General features: G+C 44.4%; 1 protein-coding gene across 2 annotated transcripts in view; it reads right to left on the reverse strand.

Moving 5' to 3' along the window:
- Positions 1-9,183, reverse strand: part of BRAP (BRCA1 associated protein) — a 68,494-nt gene extending 59,311 nt beyond the window's left edge. Inside the window, exons 1-4 of one of the 2 annotated variants that reach the window (XM_085880204.1) lie at positions 9,026-9,182; positions 7,903-8,007; positions 2,637-2,855; positions 2,157-2,325 (exon numbers count right to left, since the gene is read on the reverse strand). In XM_085880204.1, the coding sequence (XP_085736330.1) occupies positions 2,157-2,325; positions 2,637-2,855; positions 7,903-7,975 (461 nt within the window). In that variant the 5' untranslated portion in view covers positions 7,976-8,007; positions 9,026-9,182. Of the gene's footprint in view, positions 1-2,156; positions 2,326-2,636; positions 2,856-7,902; positions 8,008-9,025 lie in introns of both variants that reach the window. The other variant, XM_085880205.1, reaches the window with a different exon arrangement.
- Between the last annotated feature and the right edge of the window lie 3,873 nt (positions 9,184-13,056).

Here is a 13,056-nt window from a genome sequence, read left to right on the forward strand (position 1 = left end):
CAGCGGCTCCGACTCCTCATTCAGCACCTCGAGGGCCCCCAAAAGGATATCAAGAGTGTCCGCAAAGATGACTGCATTATCTGCGAAATCAAGGTCAGAGATCTTGACATTCCCAAACGATGCACCACAGCTTGATCTCTCTGACATCCTCCCTAGAATCCAGTTCATACAAGTGCTGAAAAGTGCGGGGGCCAGTACACACTCTGGACAAACTCCAGTAACAACTAGAAATAAGTCAGAGATGGTATCACCACATCTCACAGCACTCTCAGTACCAGAGTAGACATCAGATCGATCCGTTTTGGTGGCACCCCACGAAGACCAAGAATCCTCCAGAGGGTATCCCGATTCACTGAATCAAATGTTTTACAGAGATCAATGTCGGCTGCAAGCAGCCACTGTCGACACTCTCATCTGCGTTCGGTGAGGACCCGAAGAGCAAGGATACGGCCAATCGTTGACCTCGTTGGTGTAAAGCCTGACTGCTCTGGACGCTGGTGCTCAAGCAGATGCTGGCAAACCTTATCAAGAATTATCCGAGCAAAGACCTTGCCCGACACTGAGAGCAGCATCACCCCTCGGTAGTTGTTGCAGTTTTGGCGATCACCGTTCCCTTTCCAGAGAGGGACAACAAGGCCCCTCTTCCAGTCAGTTGGGATGATGCCTGTGTTCCAGGCAGAGCACAGAACTGCATGCAATGACATGAATACAGCATTTCCACCAGCCTTGAGAAGTTCAGCATGGATGCCTCAGATGCGAGTAGCTTTACCCCATTTCAACCGGTTCACCGCAGCCCGTGTTTCCACAAACGAAGGTGGACCACAGTTGATTGGAGGGTCAGCAACAGTGATTGTAACACCCCTGACATCCAACTCGACAGCTGGTGGATCAGCCTGGTACTGCCACTCAAAATAACCGGCACAGCGGGCCTTCACTTCGGACTCCTCTGAAGAGCGCGCCACCCTCCGCTCTAAGGGCAGTACACCGAGGGATGGGCTTGGAGAAACGCAATGCGTGAATTCCCCTGTAAGCAGGATGAGAATCACTTGACCACAGGTGATGCTCTACCCCCTCACAGATTCCTCACACACAGGCCTCCTTGTCCACCCCAAGTGCACATACAGTTTTACGCCTCAGTTCTCGGAACAGCTCAGCTCTGCCATTCTGCTAAATTGTATCCAGTGTCCCTTGAGAGATAAAATTCTTCTCCGCCCAATGGTGAGTTCTAAAACATCTCCCGGCAACATCAAGGAAGGTGGTCTTGAAGGCATTCCACAACTCTTCAGGATACCCAGCACCCAAGAAACCCCCAAAGCACCCAGACCCCCCCCCCCAAGTCTCCACTCATCCTGTTCGCAAACTCCTCAGCTACCCTCTCATCCTTGAGCATGCCAACATTCAGTCTCGGCTGTGATGGTACCATTCTCCTGGATTTAACGTGCAACTTCATTGTTGCTACAACAAGCCTGTCATGGTCAGTATTGAGGAACTGAGCACTCCAGTAGACCCTGCAGTTCTGGATCATCCTTCAGCGACTGTCAACGAGCACATGGTCTGCGGTAGCTCTTCAGCAACTACGTCGTTGCTCTGGGTACCGCTCATGACTGGGCATTTATAGCCCAGACTTGAACCCTCTGAACTACAGGCTCTGGGAGGTCGCCAAGGGCTCAGTCTACACCCACCACCCTGCCACACTGGATGATCTGAAGCAGGAGGTGTCAGACTACCTCCAGGCAGTGCCACATGAGACCTAAAGGAAAGTTGGATAGAACTTTGGAGTCAGGATCAATGCCTGTCTGAACATCGAGAACTTCAATTGCAAGAATTTTGCGTAAATGCCAATTTCAGGCTTCAGGCTCTCAATAACTCAAGCAGTGACTTCCTGCAACAGCAATCAGTGATAGAAAATACCATGTCATAAGCTTTCAACAAATGTTTGGTTCACGTTCCTGAGATTTGTTTCTTTGTAAAATAAACATTTAAAGTTGCATCAATCTTTTTGAAACACCCTGGAATGTACTTGTTCCACGCATGATAAAACGGACAAGCTTCATACGGCTCACATCGCTGTTCAAGAGATATTAAACCGAGGTATTAAACAGCTGGGACGAGGAGAGATGGACGCAGAATACGAGTTTTTTTTTGGATGAGCACACCTTGTTTTGTACAAATGCATTATTCCATGCACCGTTTCCACAGCTGGGTTCCCACTGTAGAATGGAACAACCTCACAGGCCTGTGAAGTCACTTGGGTCACAGTCTTGTCCGACTGGCTGCTGCCACCAGTTTCCTCTGTACAACCCGCTACCTCGTCACTTTGTTCAACTGCAAAACAAAATAAAATGAACGGCAAGGAGAGTGAGGGAGAAAAGTTTTAAACGGGAGTATAAGAGGGGATAATTACCTTACCTTGTTTAGGCACGTGGAGTCATAACGAGTCATAATTGGCTCAGTTGTGGGGGAAAAAAACAAAACAAAAGAAAAACATTCGAGTCAAAGAATCGTCTGCAGTATAAATTGGGTAGAAAAGGGCAAATAAGCAAATTCTTCATCCCAAAAGTGAAAGCAAATTTTCTAAATGTATTGGTTTATATTTGTCATTCACATCATATTAAAGTCATCAAGCAAACACTTACCAGGAATGAATGTTTCAATGGCGATGTCTCTCATCTGTCGACAACCAATGTGTTTCAAGATGTCAATGTCTGCTTGATCCCCATCCCTTTCCTCCCACATGCCACCCATCTCCTCATGATTCATGTCCATCTCTTCACCATTTCTGGTTCTCTCTTCCTGGACATGATCTTTCCCAGTGTTTCCTTCAGCAACCTCTGCGTCACCTTCAATCATGTCGTCTGTGAGCAGAGAAAAATGAGGAACCTGAATGAACAAACGGTTCTAAAGATGGATAGTTCAAAGTACTGCATAGATAAAACACCCCAAACCACTGTGGTGTTGAACGTATGAAAAGAACATTCCCTTTATCGAGTACGATACACGACTACACGATGGAAGGTTACGTAGAATTTGTATTCATATTCTTCAGTGTTCCATTGGTGATTTCACTGCTTTACTCCGGAATGAAATCGAGACGTTACTTTGAAAAGTTTAGAGCTAACAATATTGTGAAAACCACGCAAGTGCAAACACGATTACAGATTTATCTGACTTAAGCAGAGACTCAGATATCCATCATTTAGATCACAGGGTGGGTTTAAAATGAGACGGGGTTCAAACCGGGACGAAGATACATTTGCAAAGCATCAATGTATCTGCCAAGGGAAGAAAGAGAAGTAAGGATGAAGGGGATGGTGAAGGCAGAGTGAAAAGGGAAGAGAAGAGGGAGGGATAGGAAGAGTGGACCACAGGAATGTCTGAAGTGCGTTTGCAAATTAAATAAATAAATAATATGGCTGCGAGACCGAGGGCATCACAATGAATCAGTAAATTTTCTTCAGTGGTGAACGTAAGAATACAATCTCAAGGTAATTTACAAAACCCCTCGTCGACTCCTTACTCTCATCATTACCTACTATACATCCCTTGTTCGTCCATCTCTGTCCAACTTCTCCTTCCACCCTGCTATTGGTGTTTCCCCCTTTCTCCTGCTGTTCCCTTTATTATGTTGTATCCCGATCTGTTTTGTGTCCCAACTCTTCCACGAGCCGAGATCAAAAGTGGAATGAAGAGGTAATATGATAACAGCTTAAAAGGAAGCAAGTGCAAAAAGACAAGCTATTGAGAGATTTAAAACCTAAAGTGATGAGTTAAAGCATATTTCAAACAAGAAGGGCCCTTGGTAGAGCGCAAACCTCTGCCACGCAAAGCCTGATCCATGAGAACACATCAGACCCAATACATTTTTAACAAAAAAAAGAGCAATCAGAGACTGCAGACCCTCGCCAGGACTTCTTTTGTGTGGAGGTTGTGCACTGGTGTGTTACGTAATTAATAAAAAGTACAACTATAACTGCCACTTTATAACTCCTGGCCGAGATGACATGCCTGCTGTTAGATTAATTGTAAGTGTGGTGGGCTTGTGATCCAAGGATCCCGAGTTCAAATCCCGCTCGGCCGTTGAATTAATATCAGGTGGGGTTGACTCTGCCTGTCATCCTTCCGAGGTCAGCAAAATGAGTACCAGCTTGCTGGTATCCTGTGTCGGAGTGGCTACCCATCCAGGATTGTGCCCACCAAGGAGACTGCTTCGGTAACACCAACGCTCTGTACAGAGTATGGTCCCAAGGGATGGCAGTGATGACCGGGTACCAAGATGTCCCGCTTTGATCGGACACCTGACCGTGACGTTTCAAAAATTATTATTCATTATTCAATTGAATTTAGAATGGGATTAAAATAAATTCAATTCAAATCAAATGGAAGACCAAACAGGTACAGTCCTGCTTTGGAGTAACCAGAAGGAACCTGAACAAGCAAAAAAGCAAAGATGAAGTCATCAGGAGGAGCCTGGAGAGGATTCACATTTCAGCTGATACTCCTCTACCCTCAAACCCAACCAGGCACAGCCATGTGAGCCTAATTCAAAAAAAATAATAATAATAATAATAATAATGTTTTGAAAAACAAAAATCAAAAAGAACCCAGATCAAAAAAAATAATCAAATAATCCTGGCTGCCAGACCATGCGTCCGATCAGGTTGAAAGTTAAAACATGTATTCTCCATCACTACTACGGTATATCATAATTGTGAAGTTTCACGTCGATCGATTAAGCAGTTCAAGACAAAGAATGTTCTTAAAGATTTTTTTACTCAATCCAATATGGCTGCCAGACCGTGTGACATCAATTATTCATGACTACCCTGGTTTCCCCAAGGCTTGGGAACATTTGTGTGAAGTTTCCCCTCGATCTGTCTGGCCATTCTGGAGAAAAAGATTTTTTTATAGGTTTTCGGGTAAATCCAATATGGCTGCCAAACCATGTGACCTATGATGTCATATATATGAACCTTTTGTTCTTTATGGTTCAGCAGTCATACGTCATATTGAAGAGTGTTTAAATGAAAAAACACAAAAGTCTTCATCCTTCAACAAGGAACCAGCAACAGGCAGTAGTTTTCAGACTGCAGCATCGGTACAGAAACGTAGAGTGTGATGAACTTAGACAATTAGGAGCTGGTACACGTTTAACTTTACAAGTGAACAAGGCCATCGTCATCATTATTTCAATCAACTTCACACATACCTGACGGAGGAATTCGATGCATTCAATTTCATTCATGGCAAGGGGTGAATTATGTTTTGCCAGTCAAAATCACAAAAAGCCTCATTCAATTTCAGAATTTTAAACACAAATTCCTCGTCTCACCATTCAGTTTCAAGCCAAATGGTGTTGAGCGACGTCAGACTCGACTCGGCCTTTTCTTTTTCATCGATGAGCAGTCGATGTCATGTTTGGTGAATTCAAAATCAAAACAGTCACAGTGTTTGTTTCACTTCATCAGATGCCTCTTCTTGCTCTTAAATGCATTTTATCCGAAATATACGTCCCAATTGTATGTCCTGTAATTGTGAGCATCAGCCGTGAATTATGTCTCACCCAGTAAAACAGTATAATCCACAAAGCAACAAGTAAAAACAGACATAAAATATCAAAGCCCCCGTTGTTTGAGTAATTTTGCTGGACGGAGTTCAAGGGCCAGCCCCTATTTATGTCCACCGAACATGGACACCAGTCTACCAGTTGGCCATCTTTGATCAGGTCACAAAATAAAGTGACGTGCACTTGTACGCCGTCATGTACTGTGCTTGTGCCAAGTTTGAACGAAAATCGGACCATGCACGTCCGAGAAATGGCTGAGGACGTGTTCGACGCCGGGGTTTTTAAAAACTAAAATGGCTGCCAGCAGGCCGTGTTTGATCCGAAACAAAATGATGCGCATATGTACACCATCATGCGTTGTCTTTGTGACAAGTACGAATAAAATTGGTCCGTACTTGTCCGAGATATGGTTGTGGACGCATGCACGCACACGGAAAAATCGACACCAAATCCATCAGCCCCCGTTTTGGGGTAAGTCCAAGGAGGACCAACAAAAACCCGTCTGCTACTCAAGACGATCATTCCCGCTCATGCAAACCAAGAAACCAGAAGGCACGTGCGATATATACTGTATAAACATCTCACACACACACACACACACACACACACACACACACACACACACACACACACACACACACACACACACACACACACACACACACACACACACCACTCAAATGAAGAAGCTGAGGTGCTGAGATGCTTCAGAATAATTTTGGGATCAACTTTGTAAAAAGACAGCCGATAAATCCAGGAACGTTACAATGTGGAGGATGCTTGGTCTGCTTTGTGCAGAAAATGAATGACGATTCACGACAGCAAAGTAACGTTTTAAAAGCATTATTTTTTTTTGTCTCGTCTTCGAAGGTTATAAATAATAAAGCAATATATAAAAAATATTCCCCATGTTCCCCACTCCCATCCCTCTCCCTTCCACAGATTTCCTAATGTCTCTGGTTCCCCACTGTTTTGTCCTTCCCACTCCTGCCCCTCTTGTCCCCTGCCCCTTGCGGTGCGTTGTGTGTTAGCTCTCACACGAGCCTCGACAAGGTATGCAAAAAAATATATTATATATACAAAAAAAAAGATGACATGTTTAAAGCTTGTTCAGGTGTCGGTGTCATGACAAGCGGTGGACGCATACAAGGCCGTTGAGATCAAATTGAAGTCCCTCGAACCCTCTCTTCAAAACCAAAACATTAGTGATTACAGAAATAAAACTAGAGGGGGAGCACTCGGGAGAGTGCAAAACCTCCGCCGCCAATACTGCTGGGTCACTCAAGTGAACTTTATATATTTATTCATTAAATATGTCAACAGTGCTGACAGTTATAGTTCTTTTCTCCAACATTTTTTTTTTTTGGGGGGGGGGGGTTGGAAATCACTTAAAATATGTAGAAATGCAAAAAAAAGAAATCGAAGTTTTGTTGAAAAAAAAAGTTGCAAAAATTTTTTTTTCTCTAACAATTATTTTTTTAGGGGCGGGGGGGTTGGAAATCACTTAAAACATGTAGAAATGCAAAAAAATATATTTTCTCTAACAAATTTTTTTCTCGAACAATTTTTTTTGGGGGGGGGCTGGAAATCACCCAAAACATGGAGAAACACAAAAAAAATTTTTCTATTTTTGGGGGGTAACAATTTTTTTTGGAGGGGGTGAAAATCACTTAAAACATGTAGAAATGCAAAAAGAAATTCTCTATTTTGGGGGGGGGTAATTTTTTTTGGGGGGGGGGGGTTGGAAATCACTTAAAACATGCAGAAATGCAAAAAAAAATAAAATTCTCTAAATTTTTTTGGGGGGTGGGGGGGACCAAGTCCAAAATTTAATGGCATGATCCTTGTACCATACCTAACCCCCCACCAAGTTTCGTCGAAATCCGTCGGAGTTTTTCCGTAATACTGTTCACAAACAAACAGAAAGGGGTGAAAACAGTAACCTCCGTCCATCTTCGAAGATGGCGGAGGTTAATTAATAATAAATCAATAGGAGTTGTTTTTAACGTTATTTTTTTGAGACTACTGATGCCAACAGCCAAACTTTTACGGACAAGGGGCAAGAATTATTTGAGCAAATTGTAAACGGTATGCATTGGTCGGGGTGGCCCGTTTGTGTTCCCATCCGAGCTTGTGATCACGATTCAGGAAACTCAGGTTCAAATCCCACATCCTCAATGTACATGTCCATTACCTTGTGATTCACACAGGTGTTCATTTATTATGCAGTACTGTCACAGTACAGCTTGTGATACAAACACGACAAGGTGCTCCGTGAGCCTTAGAGCACCGAAATCAAGGCGAGCTGGGATGTGGAAACATTAACTTGTTATCATCACCATAAGCAAACCCCAGAGGATCGCAGGATTTTGATGCAAGTTCCAAACGCAGAACCACTGGAAGGACACTCATGGACGGAACCAGGACCGGAACACGATCTGCATCTGCGCACGGACAACAATCAAGAGTATCAGGACGGACATGAGTGGCGTGTCACCAAAGATGGCTACACTCATGATGAATACCACAGCGTAGCATGACATCATGATCTCATGATGTACCAATTAACTAATCGTGTGAACGAGGCAACAACGAATCACAATTAGTCAATAATCAGGCTTCGTCCATGATCTCCTCATGCCTCCACAAACACCCTCAATCAACAATGCGGTCATCACCATCATCACCTCCACCACAATCACCATCACCAACATCTCCACCACCACAATCACCACCATCATCTCCACCACCATCACTATCACCATCACGAACACCGTCACCACCATCAAAATCATCACCATCAGCATCAAAATCATTACCATCATCACCGCAACCACAATCACCATCACCAACATCTCCACCACCACAATCACCACCATCATCTCCACCATCACTATCACCATCATCATCATCACCACCATCAAAATCATCACCATCATCTCCACCACCATCATCAACACAATCACAATCTCCACCACCATCATCACCATCACCACCACCATCTCCACCACTATCATCACCATTACCACCATCACCATCGCCACCATCCTCATCCTCATCATCACCATCCTCACCATCACCATCCTCACCATCACCATCCTCATCATCACCATCCTCACCATCACCATCCTCATCATCACCATCCTCATCATCACCATCCTCATCTCCACCACCATCATCTCCACCACCCTCATCTCCACCACCATCATCATCACCATCATCCTCACCACCACCACCCCCATCACCAACATCTCCACCACCATCATCACCCCACCACCACCACAATCACCATCCCCACAGCTGATCAGAAGAGGAACAATGAAGTCAAACTGCACACGAATAATAAAACAACTACCCCTTTCCAGTAACCTCTACTACTCCTCGTATCACGGTATTTGCACAAAGAAAACGTAATGTGCTCTCATCCCTTTGAAACACGTACAAACACACCCACAGACTCACAAACGGCGTTCTAGCGGATCGGACTTCACCGCACAGCAAACACAGCAACAGACTCTTCACCGAACTCCAATTGGACAAAAACACCGCCCAGCCGCCGGAAGTGCGTCACAGCGGAATTAAAATCGCGAAATAGAAAAAGCACTAATTATCTCGTAATTATTCTCCTGATTACAACTATTATCTCTTAATTACCTTTAGCCGATTAATTGTGACGGGAAAATAAACTATCGGAACGAAAAAAAATTCCAATGAAATGAGTGCGGCATGATGAATGTCGATAAATTACAAAGTGGATTTATGTTAAATTCCTCAATCAACAAACAACTAACTTGTTGGGATGTGGATCATCATGGATGTGTGTGTACTGTATATACCTTGGAGGGAACAATGAGGTAGTGTGTTGGGATGTGGATCATCATGGATGTGTGTACACTGTATATACCTTGGAGGGAACCATCAGATAGGGTGTTGGGATGTGGATCATCATGGATGTGTGTACACTGTATATACCTTGGAGGGAACCATCAGGTAGTGTGTTAGGATGTGGATCATCATGGATGTGTGTGTACTGTATATACCTTGGAGGGAACCATCAGATAGGGTGTTGGGATGTGGATCATCATGGATGTGTGTACACTGTATATACCTTGGAGGGAACCATCAGGTAGTGTGTTGGGATGTGGATCATCATGGATGTGTGTGTACTGTATATACCTTGGAGGGAACCATCAGATAGGGTGTTGGGATGTGGATCATCATGGATGTGTGTGTACTGTATATACCTTGGAGGGAACCATCAGATAGGGTGTTGGGATGTGGATCATCATGGATGTGTGTACACTGTATATACCTTGGAGGGAACCATCAGGTAGTGTGTTGGGATGTGGATCATCATGGATGTGTGTACACTGTATATACCTTGGAGGGAACAATGAGGTAGTGTGTTGGGATGTGGATCATCATGGATGTGTGTGTACTGTATATACCTTGGAGGGAACCATCAGATAGGGTGTTGGGATGTGGATCATCATGGATGTGTGTGTACTGTATATACCTTGGAGGGAACCATCAGATAGGGTGTTGGGATGTGGATCATCATGGATGTGTGTGTACTGTATATACCTTGGAGGGAACCATCAGATAGGGTGTTGGGATGTGGATCATCATGGATGTGTGTACACTGTATATACCTTGGAGGGAACCATCAGGTACTGTGTTGGGATGTGGATCATCATGGATGTGTGTACACTGTATATACCTTGGAGGGAACAATGAGGTAGTGTGTTGGGATGTGGATCATCATGGATGTGTGTGTACTGTATATACCTTGGAGGGAACAATGAGGTAGTGTGTTGGGATGTGGATCATCATGGATGTGTGTGTACTGTATATACCTTGGAGGGAACCATGAGGGAGTGTGTTGGGATGTGGATCATCATGGATGTGTGTACACTGTATATACCTTGGAGGGAACCATCAGATAGAGTGTTGGGATGTGGATCATCATGGATGTGTGTACACTGTATATACCTTGGAGGGAACCATCAGATAGGGTGTTGGGATGTGGATCATCATGGATGTGTGTGTACTGTATATACCTTGGAGGGAACCATCAGATAGGGTGTTGGGATGTGGATCATCATGGATGTGTGTACACTGTATATACCTTGGAGGGAACCATCAGGTAGTGTGTTGGGATGTGGATCATCATGGATGTGTGTACACTGTATATACCTTGGAGGGAACAATGAGGTAGTGTGTTGGGATGTGGATCATCATGGATGTGTGTGTACTGTATATACCTTGGAGGGAACCATCAGGTAGTGTGTTGGGATGTGGATCATCATGGATGTGTGTGTACTGTATATACCTTGGAGGGAACCATCAGATAGGGTGTTGGGATGTGGATCATCATGGATGTGTGTGTACTGTATATACCTTGGAGGGAACCATCAGATAGGGTGTTGGGATGTGGATCATCATGGATGTGTGTGTACTGTATATACCTTGGAGGGAACCATCAGATAGGGTGTTGGGATGTGGATCATCATGGATGTGTGTACACTGTATATACCTTGGAGGGAACCATCAGGTAGTGTGTTGGGATGTGGATCATCATGGATGTGTGTACACTGTATATACCTTGGAGGGAACCATCAGGTAGTGTGTTGGGATGTGGATCATCATGGATGTGTGTACACTGTATATACCTTGGAGGGAACCATCAGGTAGTGTGTTGGGATGTGGATCATCATGGATGTGTGTACACTGTATATACCTTGGAGGGAACCATCAGGTACTGTGTTGGGATGTGGATCATCATGGATGTGTGTACACTGTATATACCTTGGAGGGAACAATGAGGTAGTGTGTTGGGATGTGGATCATCATGGATGTGTGTACTGTGTATACCTTGGAGGGAACCATCAGATAGGGTGTTGGGATGTGGATCATCATGGATGTGTGTACACTGTATATACCTTGGAGGGAACCATCAGGTAGTGTGTTGGGATGTGGATCATCATGGATGTGTGTGTACTGTATATACCTTGGAGGGAACCATCAGATAGGGTGTTGGGATGTGGATCATCATGGATGTGTGTGTACTGTATATACCTTGGAGGGAACCATCAGATAGGGTGTTGGGATGTGGATCATCATGGATGTGTGTACACTGTATATACCTTGGAGGGAACAATAAGGTAGTGTGTTGGGATGTGGATCATCATGGATGTGTGTACACTTTATATACCTTGGAGGGAACCATCAGGTAGTGTGTTAGGATGTGGATCATCATGGATGTGTGTGTACTGTATATACCTTGGAGGGAACCATCAGATAGGGTGTTGGGATGTGGATCATCATGGATGTGTGTACACTGTATATACCTTGGAGGGAACCATCAGGTAGTGTGTTGGGATGTGGATCATCATGGATGTGTGTGTACTGTATATACCTTGGAGGGAACCATCAGATAGGGTGTTGGGATGTGGATCATCATGGATGTGTGTGTACTGTATATACCTTGGAGGGAACCATCAGATAGGGTGTTGGGATGTGGATCATCATGGATGTGTGTACACTGTATATACCTTGGAGGGAACCATCAGGTAGTGTGTTGGGATGTGGATCATCATGGATGTGTGTACACTGTATATACCTTGGAGGGTACCATAAGGTAGTGTGTTGGGATGTGGATCATCATGGATGTGTGTGTACTGTATATACCTTGGAGGGAACCATCAGATAGGGTGTTGGGATGTGGATCATCATGGATGTGTCTGTACTGTGTATACTTTGGAGGGAACCACAAGCAGGGCCGGATTAAGGTCTTCGTAGGCCAAGGCCCGGGCCTCACGGGCCTCGTGGTTGATCCGGCCCTGGACACGGTGTTGGACAAGATGATCATTTAATCATGTCGGGTCAAAGCACAAGCGCGGCTCCCGATCTCTGTTAAAATCAGGGACGACGTGTCGTGAGATGGATGTGAAGAAGATCCAGGAGAATCTGGGCTTCGGAGGTTCGAATCCATTCACAGCTCCTTCAACAGCATCTGCAGCGTCAATCTATTTACAAGATAGGGCCGAGCGAGTCGAGCACGTGATCCAGGGCCTACACAAAATTGGGGCCTCCACATTTTGGGGGAAATACACGTTTTGTTGAAATAAATACCGACAATTACTCTCCAGTTTTCAAAACCGGAGTCGTTTCAACGAAATCGAGGATGTTGTCAAACTTTTTTTTATCCCGATAGTCGGTACATCTTAGCATCCATATTTATTCAACACGTTTGTCGCCATTTTAGGTTTTAGAAATGTTTTGATTTTGTCGAAGTAGTTTCTTTCAACATCTGTCTTTTGTTTCATTTCGACACGTGACGTAATGAGTCAGCAGCCCGACCGTCACCGTCACCACGTGCATGAGAGTGGCACAGAAAAAAAAGGAAGAAGACTGAGGAGAAGGCAGATGGACGTGCTGCTGTCGTTGTGAAGACGCAGAGAATTGATCGGTGGTACGAGGGGATCGATCGT

The sequence above is a fragment of the Eptatretus burgeri genome, chromosome 4 (genome assembly GCF_056783735.1).
Source record: "Eptatretus burgeri isolate ZD-2024b chromosome 4, Ebu_testis_v1, whole genome shotgun sequence".
In the NCBI taxonomy this organism is placed as follows: domain Eukaryota; kingdom Metazoa; phylum Chordata; class Myxini; order Myxiniformes; family Myxinidae; genus Eptatretus; species Eptatretus burgeri.